Here is a 1,438-nt window from a genome sequence, read left to right on the forward strand (position 1 = left end):
TTTCTCTTCTAACTGTAGCCTGCTGAATGGCACAAGAAGGCACAAGAAGCAAAGCGTTAACGTGATTCATCTATATTTCTAGAGAAAGTCAGTTAGAATCTGCAGGATATCCCGTAATCTAAATCTATCGATATTTACAACTGTTTCTAGATGAAACCGCATAAAAGCTGCAATAAAGTGAAACAATACTAACAACTCACTATGCTCACAATCTGAGAAGAATTCAAGATTTCTAATTACTTCATACAGCACCAACAACCAGACTCAATTTGAAAATTTACCTTAAAACAGGAGTTGCTACACAATAGAGGGCGACAACAGTTTCGATACCCATTCTTCATTGAGTTACCGTAGACTCTACTAGTCTACTAGTAGTAGTAGCCTAGATAGGCTAGCGGTAACTTGGATCAAATTTTAAGCTTGCACCAAATTGGTGCTGCGAACTGGAGTTTCACGCACCTTTCTTCTTGTGCGGGAAGGACGATGCATAGATTTCTCTACAATGACAAAAAGAACTTTGGTGCAAAGATTTTGCTTGCTCCCAGCAGACATTACCGCAAGCGGTGAGACAAGCATAAACCATCCTCGCCGTTTGTCTCTTCACTGGCGCGCGCGCAGCCAGCGGGTGACGGGTCGAAAGAATGTAGGCTAGTACTAGTACATGTATGTAGATCTAGAGCATTGACTGGTTTAGAATAATTAGACAATGGGGGAGGTGAAGGCCAGGGTTAGGTGGAGCGCTTGCACCAATTGCACCAATGGCGCCCCTCCACTGTACTGTAATGTTTTTTACCCTCTTAGTGCGCCCTGGGGTCATTCTGTACCCCAGGAGTTGTATTCTTCACCTTTTAGAATACTTCTAGTACGAATATCTCTCTGAAACTTTCAGTATTTCTTTAAAAAAACCATGTAACAGACTGCTATGCAAAGCTTACAGGACCTGATTAACTAGTAAATTTCCTCTTTGGAAAGTGGTGGCACAGAGTTCCTCACGTCGTATGGATATGATAATAATACACGACGTACAGTTAAGGGTTAAAAAAACACGCAGCAGGTAAAATTGAAAGTGGCCGTTTGTTCTGTTGATTGTCATATACAGGTGACTGTTAGATCAGAACCGACCGAATTGGTAAAAAAACATGTTTTATGACTCTGTGTCTTAAAACAAACATGCCATTCTTTCCTCAGATGTTAAAAGATGAAAACAGTCATCTAAAAAGAGAACTAGAATCACTCAAGTTCCGAGAGACTATGTGGGTACAGGAGAAGGAGAGAGCAGAGAAGGAGAGGCGGAGGAACAAGGAACTCGGAGTGAGAAAGCAATGAGATACCATGTTTTATTTCTTCTTCTTCTTCTTCTTCTTCTTCTTCTTCTTCTTCTTCTTCTTCTTCTTCTTCTTCTTCTTCTTCTTCTTCTTCTTCTTCTTCTTCTTCTTAC

General features: G+C 40.8%; 1 protein-coding gene across 1 annotated transcript in view; it reads left to right on the forward strand.

The window, feature by feature from the left end:
- Positions 1–1,438, forward strand: part of LOC101845580 (optineurin) — a gene marked incomplete at its 3' end in the record, with an annotated part of 22,136 nt that overhangs the window by 7,090 nt on the left and 13,608 nt on the right. Inside the window, 1 exon segment of the mRNA XM_035972783.1 lies at positions 1,189–1,311. Coding sequence (XP_035828676.1) covers positions 1,189–1,311 — 123 coding nt within the window.

The sequence above is a fragment of the Aplysia californica genome, unplaced genomic scaffold (genome assembly GCF_000002075.1).
Source record: "Aplysia californica isolate F4 #8 unplaced genomic scaffold, AplCal3.0 scaffold00839, whole genome shotgun sequence".
NCBI classification, from domain to species: Eukaryota; Metazoa; Mollusca; class Gastropoda; order Aplysiida; family Aplysiidae; genus Aplysia; species Aplysia californica.